Source organism: Rhinatrema bivittatum, chromosome 3, assembly GCF_901001135.1.
Source record: "Rhinatrema bivittatum chromosome 3, aRhiBiv1.1, whole genome shotgun sequence".
Taxonomy (NCBI): Eukaryota; Metazoa; Chordata; class Amphibia; order Gymnophiona; family Rhinatrematidae; genus Rhinatrema; species Rhinatrema bivittatum.
The window spans coordinates 136,607,622-136,628,856 of record NC_042617.1 but is presented as its reverse complement, the minus strand read 5'-3'; the positions used below and the strand labels follow the sequence as shown (position 1 = coordinate 136,628,856).

General features: G+C 45.7%; 1 protein-coding gene across 1 annotated transcript in view; it reads right to left on the bottom strand.

The window, feature by feature from the left end:
- PNPT1 (polyribonucleotide nucleotidyltransferase 1) overlaps positions 1 to 21,235 on the bottom strand; it is a 217,967-nt gene that overhangs the window by 92,467 nt on the left and 104,265 nt on the right. The window contains exons 14-15 of the mRNA XM_029593742.1: positions 10,705 to 10,775; positions 6,140 to 6,176 (exon numbers count right to left, since the gene is read on the bottom strand). Coding sequence (XP_029449602.1) covers positions 6,140 to 6,176; positions 10,705 to 10,775 — 108 coding nt within the window. The remainder of the gene's footprint in view (positions 1 to 6,139; positions 6,177 to 10,704; positions 10,776 to 21,235) is intronic.

The window sequence follows — 21,235 nt, the reverse complement described above, 5'->3', positions numbered from 1 at the left end:
TGATCTTGAACCATCCCTGATAGGAGTTCACCTGTCTCCTCTTATCTCCAGTTCTAGGAGGAGGGTTGGTATACCTTCATTAGGGGGGGTGGGGGTGGGAATGCATCGCCACCTGAGCCTCCGTCCCATCTGGGCTACCTGGGCCTAAAGGACTGAGATCTACTCTCAGTCCTTTACTTCTCTGCAGGGTCGAAAACATTTCAACCCCCTAGCACACCCCCTCATGCCGAAAGAGGGTGCCTGCTTTTAATACTCTTATAAATAAGGAACTTGGGACTCATCCCATCTATTGGCATTTACTCTAACTCACTCCCAGAACAAGAGTGATCCTTTAAGGGCAATTTCATAAGATTAGAATTTAAATTGTAGCAGCCGACCAATCTCAGCCACAGCTGACACGTGGCCACTAACACCAAAGTCACCGCTCTGGCAGAGAGATAGACCAAAGTGCAGCCCGCATCCACCAAAAAGGTGGCAACCAGTTCCATCACTGTCTTGGTATTCAAGCCAGTCTCATCGACTTCCTGAGATAAAGCAAACAAGCGCGAGCCACCAGGGGAGTAGCAAGAGACTAACTGCAATTCACTGTCTCCGCCTTAAGGCCTGCATAAGGATAACCTCAACTCTTCTATCCCACGCATTCTCCGATGTTGCTCTCTCTTCTGCAGGAAAGGTCATCTGCTTGGAGAGTGCACATACCAGTGCATCCACTTTCGGAAAATGCAACTGCTCTCTCTCGCTATTGGATCCAGGGGGTACAGTTCTACCAAAGCTCATCCTCCTTTAACAGTTTCCAGAGCGCCCCAATTCAAGGCCAATCAAGGCACTAAAACAGGATTCTTTGGCTCAGACATGGAAACAACACCCGGCACTCCCAGCATTGTCAGTGTCTGGGAGATCAGAGGCGGTGACCCATCTATATGACTCCAAACCCGGAGGAAGTTCTCTATCCTCCAGGGAGTAAGGATCACCTTAGTCTTTGGAGCCAATGGGATCCCCATCAGTCGAACCTGCAGCAGGTCAGGCCATACTCTGATGCTTATTCATTGCACCAGACTTGCGGGATTCTGCAGCCTGCACTTCTGAATTTTCAGGTTTGGCTGGATCTGCTGAACATTAGAAGGGACTGCAGTCCTTGAAAAAATTCCATCCAAGAAAAAAAGGCAAAAGGATCCATACCAAAACCTGGGGGAGTCAGACAGGCATCCACTGAGAAATCCTCCCCTGCTGAAATTCCAGTTGGGGGAGTGTCAAAACCAGGTGCAACTTCTGACAGATTCCCTCCAGTCCCATTTCCACATCCTGCTGGGAAGGGCTGAGCTCAGCTAAATCTGCAGGAGACAACTCTCCCTGAGCCTCCAGGCAGTGCTTATAAGATTAGAGGGGACACCCTGCTCTGATGCCTGAATATGGCACGCAGTGCAAAGGTGCTTAGGATTCTTGCTAATGGTGCCATGGATAAAAACATCCAAAAAACAGATAACTGAAAAAAATATGGTAGTTATAAAACTATAGATTACTAGATAGCCATATATCTCAGGAAATAATTGTTTATAAAACCTCATAAAATTTTGGGTATTGAAAATCACTTATTTGTGATTTTTTGAAACAAACTAAATATCCCTACAAGTGAATTAAATACCCATGATGTTTTCTAATCATTGGCTTTTTGCAAAATATTTTTTCTTTTTCCTTTTGTGAATCATTTTTTCCTTTTCTAGGTCTGCTTTTCTTATTTTTTACATATTAATATCTTTAAGAGAAAAAAAGACACTTATCTTGATTTTTCAATGGACACTGAAATGCCATGGGCTTGTCAGCAGCTCCATCAATAGCCAATCTTATAATGGATGGTTTTGAATGTGAACATATATACAATAGTTTTTTTTTCCCCATGTTCCCTTCTGGGTGAAATATATTGATGATTTATTTTTTCTTTGGGATTCAACACAAGATATGCTGAAAGAACCTTTTGATTGGATGAAAACTCTTGATCTTTATTTGAAATTTACCATGAGTTCAAGTTATTCTCAGGTTTCATTCCTAGATCTGTTGATTTTTAAAAAGGATACACATTTAGAAACAACTGTATATTGGAAGCAAATGGATCATAATAATTTGTTGATGTACCACAGTTTCCATCCACGTGCTTTCAAGAACATCCTTCCAGTAAGCCAGTTTTTTTTAGAATTTGGCAAATATGTTCTTCTATGACCGAATTCAAAGCACAAGCATACGTTCTAGCCAGACAATTCTTTGAACGGGGTTATCCCCTATCTACGATTAAGACAGCCTGTCGAACGGCATTATATTCTGACTGAGCAGCCCTTTTACAATATCAAAGAAATTCTGCAGCACAAGATGTATGTGTATTACGGTATTCTGATAAAGCAGCATATATAGCCCAAAGTATTCGGCAGCATTGGCACATTCTGCAATATCATTCTATCCTAAATAAATAAAATAAATAAATCATTCTATCCTCTCAGAAGAACCGCTGATTTCTTATAAGAAGGGTCCTAACATCCGTAACCGCATCATTTGTGCGGCTTTACCCATAGTAGCTGATGTGTCCGTTTCATCTAATTTTAAAGGGCATACCTCATGAGGGGTGTGCTACATGTGCACCATTACATTGGAGGGTAATACTTAGCATGATCCATTATCCCAGGCATGTTATACTAAACGATTCAACACGGACTGTAATTCTCGGCACATAATTTATATCTTACAATGCACCTGTCCACAGGTGATGTGGATCACACGTCAAGACCTGTTAAAGTACCCCTGTGTGAGCATCGATGTAATCTAGAAGTGCCTATAGTCAAGCATTGTCTACAAACACACATTCGCACAGTTATGTTGGACTATAGTTGATGTTGTCACTCCCTCGGAATAAGGAGGCAACATTAAAACCCAATTAATTATAAGGAACGCTGGATTTTTCAGTTCTCATTCAGTTTTCCTCGAGAAATGAATAATAGTATTGAATGATGTCCCTTCTTTAAATTACATTACTCATTTTTTCTTTGCAGTAAACTGATTAGCTGACTCCAAACTATCCTGTTTGATTGGTCGGTTTCTGTTCAAATAAAAGCTTTAAATAGACAACAAAATGGCAGACCTCACAGAAAAACACCGAAGCTATCCTCTTTCGATTTCGCATATGGAAAAAGATTTTCATTTAAGACACGTATGCTATTAAATTTCAATATTGAATATCCTGTTTAATATGGGCATGTTTGTCTGATGGAAATTATTATACTTCAGTGAATGCCATTAAAGTTCAATATCGAATACTTATTCTGGTTAACATGAACATGTTTGTTTGACCGCAATCATTATATTTTAGTGAATATGATTTGCCGATGATGCGCCCCTGAGGAAGAAGATCCTCTTCGAAACACAAGTCATGTTGGGCGAAGGCATGACATCTCGAAACACATATTCTGTGTGGCCTGACAATTTGGTTTTGGTGTTCATTGCAAAATCAAAATAAATGTCTTTTTTGTCTCTTGAAGATATTATGTAAAAAATAAGAAAAGCAGATCTTGTAAAAGGAAAAAGACCTACAAAAGGAAAATGAAAGATTCACAGAAGGAAAAAGAAAAAATATTTTGCAAAAAGACCAATAATTAGAAAACATCACAGTTATTTCATTCACTTGCAAGAATATTTACTTTGTTTCAAAAAATCACAAATAAGTGACTTTCATTACCCAAAATTTTATGAGGTCTTATAAATGGCAATCGATTATTTCCTGAGATATATGGCTATCTAGTAATATATGGATAAGACGTCCACTAGCATGCCTACAAACAAGAGTCTGACAATTATGCATCCAACTTCCATCCTGTACAAGGAAAGCCCGGACAGGATGCCCAAAATTAGGGCGCCCAAGTATGGGATACCTATTCTCTTTTGATGAGCAGCTTAGGCATTAGGATCCAAAGAACACATGAACTACAGATGCCCAAAATTTGGATGCCCAATTTGCATGGTCCAGACAGATGCCCAACCTCGACGTGCAGGAGTCAATAGATTCAGTCACTGTTTCATGGCAGACTTACATAGGAGGTGATGCATGAATGCCGCCACAGCCTACCACGCGGCTACTCAGAGAAGTAGGAGAGCGGGGCCTAGCAAAAAGGCTACTCAACCCACCAAAAGTGTCATGACTCCCCCAGTTCCTCACAGACACAGGAACGAATGTCGGATTAACACACCGAGGCTCAGAGACAAGACCAGAAGAGGGGGAGAGGAATCCCTAAAATTATCCTTCTCTCTTATATATTTTATTTAATAATTTTTGCATCCCCTTACCTAAGCTCAGCCCGTCCCGGCCGAGTACAGAGTTGGTCTCTGGCTGCGGTGGGGGTGGGGTGGGGGGGAAGAGGGATAATGCCTTCACCACCGTGTTCTGCTTCCTGCACCCTTAGCCTCTCAGCTGATTCTCTCTTGGCAGATAAGTCCATGTTGGAAAACCAGCTACTGGACCAAGGCACTCGACTGAGGGAAGGATCATGAGATATCACCTCAAGAGCACTTGACTGAGACAGGGACCACAAGGTATCACCTCAAGATTAATCTCCTTTTCTCCTCCTCTCTTTTTTTTTTTTTTTAAACAACCAATCCCCAGTAGGGAGATGCACATCCATCTGCTAGAGACTGAGAATGCTGGTGGGCTGTCAGAACAGGGGTATATATACCATGATGCCAGCTTTGCTCTGCCTCCATCTGCTGGTAGAGGTGCATAACCCACTGGTTGTGGATTAACCTGCCTGAATACTGAGAAAGACAGAGAGCAAGAAAATCACCATATGCCTGGATCAGATTTGTATAAAATTAAGTATACAATATTGCTACTTTAATCTGGTCCTCTGTGATTTGTAAGCCCTTTGCCCTACCTATCCTAGTATGCTGTGCTGGGAAAAAAAACGTATGTACAGCCTTATTTCCACTTTAGAAGTCGCTGCACTTCTCTCTCATTCTTTATGTAGTTGGAAAACACTGAAAGATGAGAAAAACATATTCCTTTCCTAGAAACAAGATGGCAGAAAAAGTCCATTACTGCCTATCTAGTCTGCTTCTCCACACCAACTATTCAACTATACCATTTCTACCACTCCCTCTGAGATCCTCTGTGCTTATGCAATGCTTTTTTCAATTCAGACACTGTCCTAGTCTCCACCATGTCCATGGGAGGCTGTTCCATGCATCCACTACCCTCTCTGTAAAGAAATATTTCCTTAGATTTCTCCTGAATCTACCCCTTTTCACACTCATCCCACGATCCCTTGTTCTAGAGCCTCCTCTCATCTGAATGAGGTATTTAAAAAGTCTATCAAATCTCTTATCTCACCTTTCCTCTAAGATGTACATGTTTATATCTTTAAGTCAAGGTGATACATACAGGGGCAGATTTTAAAGGATCTGCGCGTGTAGGGGGGTTACGCGCGCCGGGCCTATTTTCAAACTATATCACGACCAATCTCTGCAGCACCCCACTACTAATGCCTCTCTCCTCAGTATGAGCTTCATTTACCAATATCTCTTGTCCCCTCCCACTCAACATTTGCCAACCCAGTCACTCTAGGGCCCATACCAAAGATATTCAGTTTATTTATAAACTATGTTGAATCATGTTAAAGACCTTATTGAAATCCAAGTATTCTACATCTAGCACTTTCCCCTGATTCAATTCTGGTCATCCAATCAAAGAAATTAATCAGATTTGTTTGACAAGACCTACTTCTGGTAAAACCATGCTACCTCAAATCACATAATCCATTGGATTACAGAAACTGCACTATCCTCTGTTTTAGCAGTGGATCCATTAGTTTGCTCCCCACAGTGGCCTACAGTTCTTAGCCTCCTCCTCTCTTTCTGGAGTCTAAAGAATAAATGTACTCTGCCTATATGGCAGAGAATCACTTATATTAATTTCCCTTTTTGGGATTCATGATGTGCACTTTTGATTGAAATAAGCGAAAGCAGCACCAAGAAATTACAGACTTAACTTGTGACATATGCATTTCTGCTTAAATATACAAGAAAATCAACCACACAAACATCCTGCACGTATTCTCTCTCCCACATATCTTTATAAAGTAGTTATACATCATTTATTAAGACTTACCTCATAGTGCAACATAAAATTTCTCTCTTTTACTCCGCTGGAAAAGAATATTTATTAGTTACAAGCATTGCATAGGCATATTTACATTTTCAATCATAAATCAATTTTAGCTACAATAGCAATTTGTGTATCATTTTAATTCATTCTGTGTATAAAAAGAAATTTTATCCATAGTATGCACCACTGTACACAGTAAACATACACACTTGACACCAAGAATTATTAATACAAAGCATGTAGACAGGCCAGAGAGCTGTCTCTATAAAAAGCTTAAAATGCAATTAGATGGAAACAGACACAGGAGACATTGGTGGACAGTGGATGTTACAGGATGCAACGATAGATCATAGCGGGGCAGAAAGGATTCTTGCCTGCTAAATCTTTTCCATAGTCCTGCTACACCAGTTCAGCCATGACTAATAGGTTATTTCCCCCTATCAGAAGATGGAGGCAGACAACACTGTTTTCCTCTTTGACATCACAGCCATTACTTAGGAGGCAGTGCTAGCAGCAGGAATCCAGTATCCTTCTGACAAAACTTCGAGTCAGACCCCTTACGTATAACAGATATCAACTTTAAACAGCGAAAACCAACCTAAAACAAAATTTCCCTGCCCCTTACAGGAGAAGGAAGGGTAAAAACAAAAGATAAAACACTAGGAAAGGATACCCAAACCTGACCTTCAGTAGACTCTAAACCAGAACAGTCTGAAAAATACGCAGCTGTGCTTCCCGGGTGGGTCCTGGACTGGTGTAGCAGGACTAATGGAAAGGAAATTAGCAGGTAAGAAATGTCTCCAAGAAACTTTTCCTGCTACACCTGTCCAGTCATGACAAGTGGGAAGTACAAAAGCTTCAATTACCTGGGTGGGGAGGAAGCAAGGGCTGCCTGCAAAACCCCCGTCTCATAAGCAGACTTCTCCTGCACAAGCACATCCAACTAATAATACTTCACAAAGGAATTCAGGGATGACCACGTAGCCACCTTGCAAATAGCTGGTGCGAGAGCATGCACCTCAACTCAGGTTGCCGACTGTGCCCTGGTAGAGTGGGCATACACCGATTTCGGAGACTTGCCTTTGAGCAAAAAAGCCAAATCAATAATATTCTTTATCCAGCAAGCCAAGGTAGCCTTAGAAGCTGCCTCCCCTTTATATAAACCACCAAACAGGACAAAGTCTGTCAGACTTGCAGAAAGCATTAGAAACCTCCAAATAGTGCAGCAATATCCTTCGCATATTCAGATACCGAAACTCCTGCCCACACTCTTCCCAACAAAACGCCAGAAAGGAAATCACTCGATTGATATGAAAAACAGAATTCACTTTAGGAAGAAAGGACGACACTGGCCAAAAAGTGACTGCATTCTACACAATCACCAAAAAAGGCTTGCAGTTCCAAGACCCATCCCACAGAAAAAATTCACTACCAGGAACACTGTCTTCAGCAATAGATCTTTCAGCGAAATCTTTTTCAGATGCTAAAAAAGGGGTCCCCCATTATGGCCTTCAACCCCAAATTCAGATCCTATAGGGGAACAATGGGATGAAAAGGAGGGCGCAACCTCTTCACGCCCCTCAAGAAGCAAGACGCACCCAGATGAGCCGCTAGGGAAGCACCCCCCAGCAGACCCCTGTAGCATGAAATGGTGGCCACCTGCACCTTTAAGGAATTCAAGGCAAGTCCCTTGTCTAGACTGCCCTGAAGGAAGGCCAAAATACAGGGCACATCTGCCATCCAAAGAGACTCTGACCTGGACCCACAAAACTGCTCATACAGTTGCCCAAAAAAAAATATAAGCCAAAGACATGGACCATTTGCAAGATTTCAATAGTGTAGAAATCACTGCTGAAGAATACCCTTTCCTGTGGAGTTGTCCTCACTCTTAAACCAAACTGTTAGACAAAACAGAGCTGGATCCTCCATGGCCAAGGGCCCTTGACCCAGAAGACCCTGTGCCTTTGGCAGGAAAAGAGGGCTCATCCACTTGCAACTGCACATGCTCTGCATACCACGGTCGCCACCAGAACAACCCAGTTGCTTTTCAGTTCTACTCTTATCAGCCTGCCTATGAGCATCTACAAAGAAGGCATATAGAAGTGCTCCCTTCAGCCAGGGCTGGACTATGGCTTTGATGCCCAATGACCCCATTCCTTGTTGCCAGCTGAAGAACTGGTCTATCTTTGCATTCTGTCGGGTCGCCGTCAGATCCATCTGTAGACAAGCCTACCTGCAACAGATGCGGTGATAAACATTCGGTTTTAACTCCCATTCTTCAGGATTCAACTGGCTGTGACTGAGAAAGTTGGCTTGAACATTCCCCTGACCAGTGATATGCACTGTTGAGAGCAACTGTAGGTTTTTCTCTGCCAACGGAAACAGGAGTGAAGTTTCCACCAAAAATCCCCTACTCTGGGTTCCCCCCTGCCGATTTACATATGCCACTGATGTGGCATTGTCTGAGAGGACCCAAATGGTCCTCCCCCAAATCAGTGGGAAGAAGTGAAGAAGAGCCAAGAGAATGGCCCTGGTCTCCAGCCAGTTGATGAACAACTTCCCCAGCCGGGTTTTAGACCATGAGTCATCTTCCCAATTGCGAAGCCACAGCAGGTGCACTGCTACCAAAGGACCAATGACCAGGAAGAGCTACTTAAAAAAAATCACATTAAGCATCCGCCAAAAAGCTGCCATGGACTCCGTTCTAGCCACCTCCTTGCTTTCCAGTAGTTGTTGGATACAGTGAAGGAGATCCTGGACCACCATAGCTGAATAAATGGAAATCTGTACCACCGTTGCTGATGAAATAAACAAATTCCTCAAAGGAAGCTCCAGTTTCTTGTCCTGCGGATCCTTCAGGAATGTGTACCTTTTCACCGGAATGGTGGTATGCTTGGCATCCACCACCGGGACCTGAAAAAAAAAAAAAAACTGCACCCAAGCCGCTGGAAGAGGATAATCTCCTGCATGGATTGTAATACCCTGAAAACCCGACTCAAAGGATTACCACTCAGCCAGCATCATCTCCTCTACCTCCGGGTAAAGCGGGAATGCAGTAGTGGTCTTTCGCTTCCCTTTGATAATAGAATCCCACACCAGAGTTTCAGACTCATCCAGGTGAAGACAAGTGATCACCTGATCAAATAACCTATCTCGCCCCTGTGAAAGAGATGGATCACAGTCTCTGCCTCAAGGATTGGGATAAGTTCCCCTTCCTCCAAAGGCGCCAGACTGTCAACATCCCTAGGTTCATCAACATCCCCTGGGACTCCCCAAGAGGGCCCAGTGTTTTCATGGCTGACTGTGCCCTCTTAGTAGCAATCTGGGGAGAGGGAACAGACAAGCAATCACCGCATGCCTTAACCGTGTTTCCACATGGTAGCAAACCCGATTTAGTAAAAGCACAAAAGGCCTGTCTTAGAAAATGAAAGAATTCCGGGGAAAATTCCCCACCCCCAGGTTTCAGAATCAAAGCAGACAGTCTCCTGTGGAGCTCCCTGTGCTGCTATGGCTGTCAGAAAAACAGGAGGAGAATAGAGCTCCCTAGCACGTTCTGTAACCACAGCGATCCTCCAGGCCCAAACATGGAGCCACATTTAAAATGGCTGCTGCCTCTGAAGCCCACGCAGATAACCGCGTCAGGGCCTTCCAGGGCCATCACATCACAGAAGCTATCAGGCAGCAGAGGGGAGCAAGCACCACCATTGAGCTCGCATCGGGTATCTCCTCTGCTAAACAGATGGGCCACTTCTCAGTGGCTGCCCGAAGGACTCCACAGGCCTCACAGTTACACATCAGAACAGTTGCGTTGCTCGCCAAAGCTGCCAAAATGCCTCAAAGAGGGATAGCCAGTCACACTGTACCAATTTGTTTCCCACATGATTAAAGCGCTGTTGACTGCAGACACCCCCCCCACTTTTCTTTTAACAGAACGGCCCTGAGCGATCAAGGAAGGTGGGGGGGGGGGGGGGGGGTCAGCTAGAGGAAACTTGGTGAGATACCATTGGCATGGGAGCAGGGAAAAATCCTCTCAGTAGGAAAAAACAGAGGACTAACCCTCCCTGATTTTTTTTCCTTTTAGCTTTTTTTTTTAAATTATGCTTCCCAGCCAAGCTCAACCAGGATCCGCTTCAGGGTTTAGGAGCGGAGCAGATCAGGGCTCACACTTCTGGCCATAACTAGTGGCCTGGCCCAGGGGCCTGACCTCAAATCAACTGATGAACTACTACACCAGTTCAATCCTATCATCTGCTGAAGGCAGAAAATACTGGATTCTTGCTGCTTTCATCACCTAACTAGTGGCTGTAACTTCACAGAGGAAAACTGTTTTTTGTCTATCTGCTGGTAGGGAGAAATAAATCACTTGTGGCTGGAATGGGGAGCAGGACAAGATGGAAACTGCATATTTTCTCTCCATCATCAAACTGCCCACAGCTGAATGTCATTTCTGCTCTTTTTCAAAAGTCAGAGTTAAACAACTTAATTTCCTGGATCTTGAACTCAAACCAAAGTCAGCCTAAGGATATAACTCTACAGGTAACGTGCACCAAAGAGCAAGAAGTACCTACCTCACAGCCGCTGTAATAAGATCAGACTTCACACTGGATTCTAGTGAGTCAAATGTTACAGTACAAAGGACCTAAGACAAACGAAAAAATAAATCGTGAAAGGAACCGCTGGTTTTCTCTTCAATAATGATTTGTTCATTACAATACTCAAAGGCAGATTATATAGCAGACCTTTGTTACACAGCAAGTTAAAAAAGCAAAAGCTCCTTAAATCAAAAAAGGAAGCATAGTAAATGTTTATCTGCAGTAAACAAGAACAACCTTAAAATATGCAACGTAACTGGGAGGAGATAGCCTTGAATAAAGTCAGATGGAGGCAGTATCTGAAGAAAATAGGAAAAGCATAAATGTTGTTAAGTTAGATGTTAAACATTGATAAGACAAGCTAAAAGAATTGAAAAGAAGCTGGGTGTAAATGCACAAACTCAAAAACTTTTTAAAAATATATCCAAAGCAGGAAGTCTGAGTGAGTCAGTTGGACCATTAGATGATTGCGGGGTTAAAGGGGTACTTAGGGAAGATAAGGCCATTGCGGAAAGACTAAATTAATTTTTTGCTTCGGTATTTACTGAAGAGGTTGTTTGGAAGATATGCTGTAAACTGTATTCAATGGTGAGGATTCAGAAGAACTGAAACAAATCAAGGTGATTCTGGAAGATGTAATCTGGCAAATTGACAAACTAAAAGTGGCAAATCACAAGGACCAGATGGTATACACCCCAGAGTTCTGAAAGAACTCAAAAATGAAATTGCAGATCTATTACTAGTAATTTGTAACCTATCATTAAAATCATCCATTGTACCCGAAGATTGGAGGATGGCCAATGTAACCTCAATCTTTAAAAAGGGCTCCAGGGGTGATCTGAGAAACTATGGACTAATGAGTGAATTCAGTGCCGGGAAAATCATGGAAACTATTCTAGAGACAAAATCACTGAACATATAGAGACATGGTTTAATGGGACACACGGAAGGCCTTATCTCACCAATCCGCTACATTTTTTGAAGGGGTTAATAAACATGTGAATAAAGATGAACCGGTAGATGAGGTGTATTTGGATTTTCAGAAGGCAACTGACAAAATCCCTCATGAGAAGCTTCTAAGAAAACTAAAAAGCCATGGGATAGGAGGCAATTTCATATTGTGGATTGCAAACTGGTTAAAAGATAGGAAATAGAGTAGGACTAAACTGTCAGTTTTCTTGGTGGAGAAGAGTAAACAGTGCAATGCCTCAGGGATCAGTACTGGGACCAGTGCTTTTTAATATAATTATAAATGACCTGGAAAAGGGAAAAATGAATGAAGTGATCAAATTTACAGTCACCTGAACTTCAATATCCCTGCTGGGCCAAACTTGCCTCCCCTTCATCACAGAACTCCGTTTTCAGGATTAAAAACAAATAGGTTCGCAAGTCCTTCCAATTTATTGCCCCTTCTCCCACCTTCTGCCCCCACTTCTCGTAATTTTAAACACTGGCATCTGGTGTCCATGCCTTTCTCTCCCGCGGATACCCCAACCTTTCTCTTATTTTCTTTAAACTCCCCCCCCCCCCCCCCCCCCCCCATACCTTAAATTTCCTGACATGGCTCGCAGGCCTGGCCCATCTGCCATTGCAAGGTTACTACATTGGAATGATAAACTTCCCTTTAAAAAGGAAACTTGTTGAAATGGGCCTTAGAAACTGTATCTGCCACAGACTTATGCAACCATAATAACAGAAGCCACCAAATGAAAAGAAATCCTAATAAAGGTCACATTGTGTCTACCAAAAAAGTAGCCCCAGATTATAAACAGGCCGCCACCAGACTCTCCAGGAGCTACTGTATTCAGTGCAACAAGGTCCAAGCCACACATTCCTCACAAATTAGAAGTTAACAATCAAACCTACAGCAGATAAGGTCTATGTCAAGAGGGTCTCAATCTTTCTGTCCTGCAGATCTTTAAGAGCCATGCTGCTTCCACTGGAATAGTGGTCTTGTGAGCTACGGCCAGTACCAGGTCATCAATTTGAGGGACCTTCTCTGCAGAGAGAGAGAGAATAGGAAAATTGATTTTTACCTACTAATTTTCATTCCTAAAGTACCACGGATCAGTCCATTCGAGTGGGTTTATGCATCCCTACCAGTAGATGGGGACAGAGAACAAATGTTTGAGGCACTGCTAAATAGAGTGCCACCTGCAGTCCTTCAGTATTGACCTGTACCCAAGCCAAGATGTCCATCTTAAACCCCAATAAACCTTGGGCGAACAGATCTAAAGTTGGGGCCCCCTGCAAACTAGGCCCCCTTGACTTAACAAAACATATACCAACTATGTAGAGTTTTCACCACTCTGATCAAATCAAATGCCAGCTCAATCAGCTTAGCCATCTCCAGAAGTGAGGAAGTCTTTCATCAGAAGGGGATAGGTCTCGGGACTGATTCATGGTACTTCAGGAACGAAAATTAGCAGCTAAGAACCAATTTTCCTTTCCAGTTCGTACATTGCTTCCTCTGGGGCACGCACATCTAAACGGTAATGTTTGGTCAAAGTGTGAAGGGAAGACCACGTCACTGTACGACAGATCTCCTGCGGAGAAAGCAGTTGACACCACCCACGAGGTCGCCTGCACCCTAGTGGAATGCACTCTCAACCCCTCCGGCAATGGTCAGCCCTTGTAGATGTAAGCTGAAACTATCGTCTTAACCAGCGAACAATCGTGTTTCTGGAAGCCTTATTTCCCTTCTTTGCTCCACCAAAAAGGACAAATAGATGATCTGATTTCCAAAAGGGATTCATCACCTTGAGATAACGCAAAAGGATACGACGCACATCCAATAAATGAAGTTCTCTAGCTATCGAAGAATCGGCTGCTAAGTTTGAAAAGGCAGGAAGCTCGACCACCTGATTAAGGTGAGACTACCTTCGACAAAAAGGAAGGAACCGTGCATAGACTCCATCATCCGAAAAATGGAGGAAAGGGTCCCTACACGACAACGCTTGCAGCTCAGAAATTCACCTAGCCAGGAAAACGCTTGCAGCTCAGAAATTCACCTAGCCAGGAAAACAGTCTTCAGGGTTAAATCCTTCGACAGTCACCCTCCGCATTGGCTCAAAAGGCGGCCCACACAGCACCTGAAGAACCAAATTCAAATTCCACGCTGGACAGATCTGCACAGGACGACGCAGATGCTTTGGACAGATCTCACTGGTAAACAAATTTCTGGGAACATTTTGTTTCCTCCACAACCTTCGGTGAAACAACTAGATTTTAACAAGCTGAACACAAATATGCATTTATTATGTCTGTATCACGTACCATTTGCTAGAAAAGTGTGATATAAATTAAGCACTGTTACGTGTCTGTAGTGTAGTTGGCACCAGAAAAAAAAAACAAAAACAAAAAAACTAAATGTTTTGCGGCAGATTTTTGTTGTAATCACTGTCTGACGCTTTGCGGATGAGAGTCCAACAATAGTCACCCAGCATAGATGGGTTCCACTTACCTTGATACCATTTCTCCATTTTGACAATGTCTTGATGAAACCTTTCACCATGTTCGTCACTCACAGCGCCAAAGCTGTCTGGGAAGAAGTCCAAGTGGGAATGAAGAAAATGTATCTTCAATGACATGTTGCACTTCATCAATTTGTATGCCTGAAGCAGATTTTCAACCTGTTCGACAGTCTGCTGCCCTATAGTTGCCTAGAAAGTTATAAACGACATTCTTGAAGGCTGTCCACCCAACACGTTCTGTACCTTGCAGAAAACCATCAAAATGGCTGTCCATCACAGCTCGGATTTGTGGGCCAACGAAAACACCTTCTTTTATCTTGGCATCACTTATGCGTGGAAACATTTGCCGCAAATAATCAAATGCTTTATTTTGCTTGTTCATTGCCTTAACGAAGTTTTTCATCAGTCCAAGTTTGATGTGCAAAGGTGGAAGAAATATCTTAATTGGATCCACCAATGGGCCGTGCGCAACATTTTTTTGCCCTGGAACCAACTTCTTGCGGAGAGGCCAGACTTTTCTGACGTAACGCGAATCTTTAACTCGACTGTCCCACTCACAAAGGAAGCAACAATACTTGGTGTAACCAAGCTGCAGATCCAGTAGAACTGCAACTACCTTGAGATCACCACATAAATGCCAGTTGTACCTTGAGTACTCGATGTGGTTCAGCAGTAGCTGCATGTTCTCATACGTTTCTTTCATTTGAACGGCATGTCCGACAGGTATTGATGGGTAGATATTGCCGTTGTGCAGCAAAACAGTCACCATTCTGTTAGGTCGTGGTCACATCCGAGAGCACAAAACAATCCATTGATGTCACAGCAAAAATGGAGAAATTACTTACCTGATAATTTCGTTTTCCTTAGTGTAGACAGATGGACTCAGGACCAATGGGTATAGTGTACTCCTGATAGCAGTTGGAGACAGATCAGATTTCAATCTGACATCAGCCCTAGTACATATACCCCTGCAGGAAGTGCAGCTCTTCAGTATTCTCCTCTAAAAGCAATTGTGGATATATATGTATGACTGAATAATTTGAATAACTTGATTAACTTTATAACTTGGTTAACTTAAATAATTTGAACTAGTTGAATTGGTTATAGCTGGAGACCGCCAGTGCCCTCAACTGAGAAACGTCGACACCCGGTAGGATGGGTGTTCTAGTTGCAGAAAGGCATGGCTTACCCGTGAATCGTTCGCTGTCTGTGATGTCACTCGAGGATTCCATGAATAACAGCAGCTGTGGGTGGGATGCTGAGTCCATCTGTCTACACTATGGAAAACGAAATTATCAGGTAAGTAATTTCTCCATTTCCTAGTGTGTAGCAGATGGACTCAGGACCAATGGGATGTAAAAAAGCTACTCCCAAACCAGGTGGGAGGCTGCCCGTGACCCACTTAGTATTGCTCTTGCAAATGCTGTGTCTTCTCGAGCCTGAACATCCAGGCGGTAAAACCTGGAGAAGGTGTGGATGGAGGACCATGTCGCCGCCCGACAGATCTTGGCGGGTGACAGCATCTTGGTTTCTGCCTAGGACACTGCCTGGGCTCTAGTGGAATGGGCCTTGACTTGTAAAGGCAGTGGCTTGCCTGCTTCTACATAGGCCACCTTGATGACTTCTTTGATCCAGCGGGCTATGGTTGCTCGCGAGGTCGCTTCCCCTTGCTTCTTCCCACTTTGAAGGATGAATAGATGGTCCGTTTTTCGTACGGATTCCGACCTTTCCAGGTATCGGACTAGGAGTCTGCCGACGTTGAGATGGCGTAGACTGTGAGCCTCTTCCGAATTCATATGCTCATCTGGCAATGGTAGCGAGATGGTTTGGTTGAGATGGAAGTGACACCACATTGGGGAGGAACGACGGAACTGTGAGTAACTGGATGGTTCCCGGGGTGAGTCTGAGGAACGGATCCTGGCAGGACAGTGCTTGTAGCTTGGATATACGACGGGCTGAACAGACTGCCAGCAGGAAGGCTGTCTTCAATGTTAATAGAGAGACAGGCCGCGAAGAGGTCTAAAGGAGGTTCCTGCTAAGAAATCTAGGACCAAGTTGAGGTTTCAAAGAGGCACCGGCCACTTTAGGGGTGGTCGGATCTGCTTGACTCCTTTCAGAAAGCGGGAGACATCTGGATGAGAGGCTATTGTGTTGCTCTTGCTCTTGGTTCCGTAGCATGACAATGCGGCCACCTGTACCTTGATGGAGTTGAGACAATCTTCCATTTTGCAGGAATTCCAAAATCGCATGAATTTTGATTGAGTGTGGCATGATGTCGTGGTCCTCGCACCAGGCATCGAATACTCTCCAAATCCTTATGTATGTTAGGGATGTGGAGAACTTGCGTGCTCGGAGTAGGGTGTCAATTACTGCCACCGAGTATCCGCTCTTCCTCAGGAGAGTTCCCTCAATGGCCAGACTGTAAGAGACAATCAAGCTGGATCCTCATGGAGGATCAATCCCTGTTGGAGCAGGTCTCTGTGTGGAGGTAGCGGGAGGGGGCTCCCTGTCAGCAATCTTCGCATGTCTGCGTACCACGGTCTTCTTGGCCAGTCCTGGGCCACTAGAAGTACTGGTCCCCTGTGGTGTTCTATCTTGTGGATGATTGTGCCCAATAGGGGCCACAGCGGGAAGGCATATAACAGAGTTTTCTGTGGCCAGGTCTGTACCAGGGTATCGATTCCCTGGGACTGGGAATCCCGCCTGCGGCTGATGAAGCTGGGCACTTGGGCGTTGGATTGGTTTGCCAGGAGGTCCATGGTTGGTGTTCCCCAACGGTTTACTATCAATTGGAATGCTGTGGTCAACAGCCTCCATTCTCCTGGGTCTAGACTTTCTCTGTTGAGGTAATCCACAGCGACGTTGTCTTTCCCCGCAATGTGGACGGCAGAGATCTCTTGAAGATTCGCTTCCACCCATGACATTAGGGGGTCTATTTCCAGAGACACCTGTTGGCTTCTGGTTCCTCCCTGATGGTTATTGTAGGCCACTGTTGTGGTGTTGTCCGACATTACTCTGACCGCTTTGTCTCTGAGTCTGTCACCGAACCGTAGGCAGGCTAGTCTGACTGCCTGGGCTTCTAGGCGATTGATGTTCCACCCCGACTCTTCTTTGTTCCATTGCCTTTGGGTGGTTAGCCCCTGGCAGTGTGCTCCCCATCCTCGTAGGCTGGCATCCGTGGTGAGCAGGATCCAGGTTAGTGAGGTAAGTCTCATTCCCTGGCTTAGATGGCCTTCTTGTAGCCATCATCGCAGTTGGGTCCGAACTCTGTCCGGGAGCTGAAGACATACAGTGTAGTTCTGGGACAGAGGATTCCATCGTGATAGTAGTGAGCGCTGTAGGGGTCTCATGTGAGCTCTTGCCTATGGCACTACTTCCAGTATGGATGCCATGAGGCAGAGGATTTGTAGGTAGTCCCATGCCTTGGGGCGAAGTTCGCTGAACAGGGTTCGTAACTGGGTCATCAGTTTTGATCTCGTTGGTGTCAGGATGACCTTGTCTTGTTTGGTGTCGAACCGGACTCCCAAGTATTCTAGAGATTGGGAGGGCTGCAGACAGCTCTTGTTTGTGTTGACCACTCACCCGAGGCTCTCCAGTAGAGTTTTGATTCTGTTGGTCGCCTGGTGGCTTTCCTCTGGGGATTTCTCCCTGATCAGCCAATCGTCTAGATAAGGGTGTACGCGGATTCCTTCCTTCCTCAGTGTTGCTGCCACCACCACTATGATCTTGGTGAATGTCCGGGGTGCAGTGGCTAACCCGAATGGTAGTTCCCGGAACTGGTAGTGATGGTCCAGGATCGTGAAGCGTAGAAAACGCTGATGCTCCTGATGGATAGGAATGTGTAGGTAGGCTTCCGACAGATCCAGGGACGTAAGGAACTCTCCCGGTTGTATTGCCCTTATTACCAAGCGTAGAGTTTCCATGTGGAAGCGAGGAATCCTCAGGTGACGGTTGACCGCCTTGAGGTCCAGGATGGGCCTGAATGTTCCTTCTTTCTTGGGAATGATAAAATAGATGGAATAATGTCCAGTATTTATTTATTGTGGAGGCACCAGTGTTATAGCCTCTAAGAGTAGCAATCTGGTCAGTGTAGCTTCCACTGCCATCCTCTTGGAAGGGTCGTGGCAGGGGGATTCCACAAACTTGTCCGGAGGGAGGTGGTGGAAATCCAGGTAATATCCCTCTCGAATGATGGACAGGACCCACTTGTCCGAAGTTATCGCAACCCATCTTTGGTAGAATAGGACAAGTCTGCCCCCTATGGCTTCTTCCTTTGGATGGGTCGGCTGATTTTCATTGTGGGGTGCGGCTGGGGCCTGGGCTCGAGCTGGCTCCCCTTTTGTTGTGCTTGCTCCGAAAGGACTGGCTTCGGCCTGCGGGGCGGGCCGCTTGATATGTGCTTCTATATAGGTTGAAGTGCTGTGATCCTCTGCCCCTGGAAGTTCGGGGGAAGGGTCGCTGGTTTCTCTTATTCCTGTCCTCCGGTAGCCACAGCAGTGGGTACTCGCCCCATTTGTTGGCTAGTTTCTCTAGTTCGCTTCCGAACAGGAGGGTTCCCTTGAAGTGCATCCTTGTGAGTCTCGTTTTGGAGAATGCGTCGGCCGACCAGTTTTGGAGCCAGAGTTGTCTTCTGGCTGCCACGGCAGATGACACTCCTCTAGCTGCGGTGCGCACCAGATCAGAAGCGGCATCCGCGAGGAATGATACAGCTGGTTCCAGGGCCTCCCCAGGAGTGCTGTTCCTGGTCTGTGATAAGCAAGCGCGTGTCACCACGGCACAGCAGGCCGCAATCTGTAAAGACATAGCAGAGACGTCAAAAGATTGTTTGAGGATAGATTCCAAACGTCTGTCTTGAGCATCCTTGAGTGCTGCTCCTCCCTCCACCGCGACAGTAGTGCGCTTCGAGACTGCGCAGACCATGGTATCCACTTTCGGACATGCCAGGAGATCTTTGGCAGCTGGGTCCAGAGGGTACATGGCTGCCAGAGCACGTCCCCCTTTGAATGTAGTTTCCGGGGCATCCCATTCCAGGTCAATTAGTTGCTGGACGGCTTGTAATAGTGGGAAACGACGGGAGGTCTGACGGAGTCCCTCTAGTAGGGGGTTCATCTTAGGTTCTCCTGAGGCACTTGTGCCCAGGATAGCAAGCTCTTTTAAGCTGTGTGTGACCAGGTCTGGAAGCTCGTCCTTGGTGAAGAAGCGTCTCATGGTTCGGTGGGGCTCTGTCCCCGGGAGTTCCCCTTCCTCCAGGGGTTCTGAATCCTCATCAGAGTTGTCCGTGTCCCTGAAAGTGGGGCTTCTGGATGGTGGGATCACCTCCCTGGGCATAGAGGGTCCCGGGACGTTGAGGTCCTCCGGTGGAGCTTGTGGCCGTATTATAGGAGGCCCCGGTTGCTTGTGGACGAAAGTATGCAGACCTTTGAAGAATTCCACCCAGGAGATAGATGCTGGGTCTAGACTAAGGGGCGCCGTGTCCCTGGGGAGCCCCGTTTGAGGGGGGTCCCTCTGTGCAATGCTAGGTCCAACATACTGTTCGAGAGGCTGGAACCCGGTACCGGCTGGGGAGGGTCGTGGCCTTCCTTATGCTGTGCAGCTCTATTGTGGCATGCTGGGCAAAGGCCCTGAGCATTGAGTTTTTCTTTTCCGGTGGTGCCATGGCTTGTGCGCGTAAAATACAGTGTGTCGGAGTTGTGCGCGTATGTTTGTTGCGCGCTCAGGGAGATGTGCGTGCTGTTGTGTGCACAGATCGAGTTGTGCGCCCGGCACAGTAAGCGCTTGGCTACGCGTGTTGTCTGTGCGCACGGTACTTGTGCGCACAACGTTGTGTGCACAAAGTATTTGTGTGCACGGATCGGTGAACAGGGCGGCGAGCAGATCAAAATGGTGACGGCGACCACGCGGACAATATGGTGACCGCCTCGGAAGGTCTCCACGTGGAAGGACCCTCGGATCTAACCGGGGTCTAGCCCTGTAGGGCAGATCAACCCGGTGGCACTGGTCCCGGCTAGTGACCTGTGCGACTCCTCGAGCTTCGGGGACCGGAGACTTCTACCTTACCTTGTTCTTAGCGCTTCCCGGTCTCGTTCCAGGCGGTCTCCGGCTGCGAGGTAGAGGAAAAATACCTTCACCACCGCGCTCGAGGTTGCACCTGCTGCCTCTCAGCCTACCAGATGTCGGGGCTAGGTCCCCGCCGAGGGTCGACCGCCGATCCAAGGCTTACCTCCAAGGGATCGCGGAAATCACCTCGGGAATTCTCAACTGGGGGAGGGACCCAATGGGTGTCACTGCAGGAGAGCGGGGCTCATCTGTAGAGGTAAGATTTCTTCTTATTCTTTTGGTTTTCTTTGGTGAAATTACACTAACACTGTGCGAGCGTGCACAGAGCCCCTAACTGCTAATGAGACGGAAAATACTGGAGAGCTGCACTTCCTGCAGGGGTATATGTACTAGGGCTGACGACAGATTGAAATCTGATCCGTCTCCAACTTCTATCAGGAGTACACTATACCCATTGGTCCTGAGTCCTACTTGGTTGAAATATTTTGTCAAATCATGATGGCCGCAAAATACTGAAATTGTCGTATCAGATAATAAAAGATTCCATCCTTGCAGCCTTGATCCAAGCAGCTCCGCCTGACTCTTTGATAAATCCAAATCTCTGACCAGATAGTTCAGCTCTGACTGAGATATTAAATGAGGATTGCTGGATGTTGATGGCACAAAATCAGGATCAGCCGCAGCTTCCATCTGTGAAGGCTCTCTATCAATCGCCTACCTCCTCATCAACTGTCCACACCTCTGGCGGTTTTGGAACAGGAAGACTGTCATCATGCAGCACTGGTCTCATTGCCGATGCAAGGTTAGGGTACTCAATAAACTTCCTGTTCTTTGATGCATATCCAGACACATTCGTCATGCAGAAGTAACAGTCAGTTATATGATCTTTCTGTTCCCTCCATATCATTGGGATGGCAAACGGCATGGATGGTCGCACACCTTTCAGCCAAGCTCGCAGACTACTGGCACAAGATGTG